This window comes from Penaeus monodon, chromosome 34 (genome assembly GCF_015228065.2).
Source record: "Penaeus monodon isolate SGIC_2016 chromosome 34, NSTDA_Pmon_1, whole genome shotgun sequence".
In the NCBI taxonomy this organism is placed as follows: Eukaryota; Metazoa; Arthropoda; class Malacostraca; order Decapoda; family Penaeidae; genus Penaeus; species Penaeus monodon.
In genome coordinates this window covers 31,303,153-31,303,954 of record NC_051419.1, presented here as the reverse complement: position 1 = coordinate 31,303,954, position 802 = coordinate 31,303,153, and the positions used below count along the sequence as shown (strand labels likewise).

At 47.8% G+C, this 802-nt stretch overlaps 1 protein-coding gene across 1 annotated transcript in view; it reads left to right on the top strand.

The window, feature by feature from the left end:
- LOC119594720 (RNA-binding protein 39-like) overlaps window positions 1-802 on the top strand; it is a gene marked incomplete in the record, with an annotated part of 10,596 nt that overhangs the window by 4,961 nt on the left and 4,833 nt on the right. Inside the window, 1 exon segment of the mRNA XM_037943780.1 lies at window positions 697-761. Coding sequence (XP_037799708.1) covers window positions 697-761 — 65 coding nt within the window.

The following is an 802-nucleotide window of genomic DNA, read 5'->3' as shown; positions in this document are numbered from 1 at the left end:
CCTCTGTGCTGTGACTGGTGCATGTGTCGAATATTGATGCAATATATCTTCACGTGGCGTCAAGGCTCCAGTCTAAAGTTTGCGTTTTGCAGGCGGCCGTGCCTTGGTTGGACCCTACGGCTAGAGAGAGACAACAGGTACTAGCGGGATGGAGGCCACGACATTATATAGATTTTGGTGCACGGGGCTAAAGGTGCACTAAAGGTGTCTAGGGTGTGCTTGATTATTTGTACCCCCCAGTGGTCTGTTGATAGTGAGCCCGACAGGTTAACTGCTCTTGGATTCGTATGTGTGACTGTGGACTGCTGTTTTGTGTTTGTGTGAGGCTGTAGTGATTACCCACTCTGCAGTTTCGCAGAGTGGTAGTGCTGTGTGTTGCTGGCCGTATGGAATACCTTATAGTCCAGACTGGTGTGAGAGGCAAGTGAAGTGTGACTGTAAAATTTTCATGACATGACCATCATCCAGAGCTTTCTACAAGGTCATCATGCATATTAAATCCACCTCAAGAGATGTTAATCCATTTTTCATAGCCAAGTTTTGATACTTGGTGGGAGAATGTAACGTTAGGTTTAGTATGTAATTTTGAGAACTAATGCGTGGCTGTTCTGTTCTCTTCTCCCCCCCATCCTTGCCCTTCTCCCACCACCAACCCTGGCTGGTGCTGCCGTTACACCGTCTCTTGTGCTCCCCTAGGACGGAGGCAGTTCGTCGGCGGACTCCAAACCCAAGGAAAATGGTCACACATCCTCAAAAGACAAGTAAGTGATGCATGCCTGGATGACTTCATATATAATGGCTA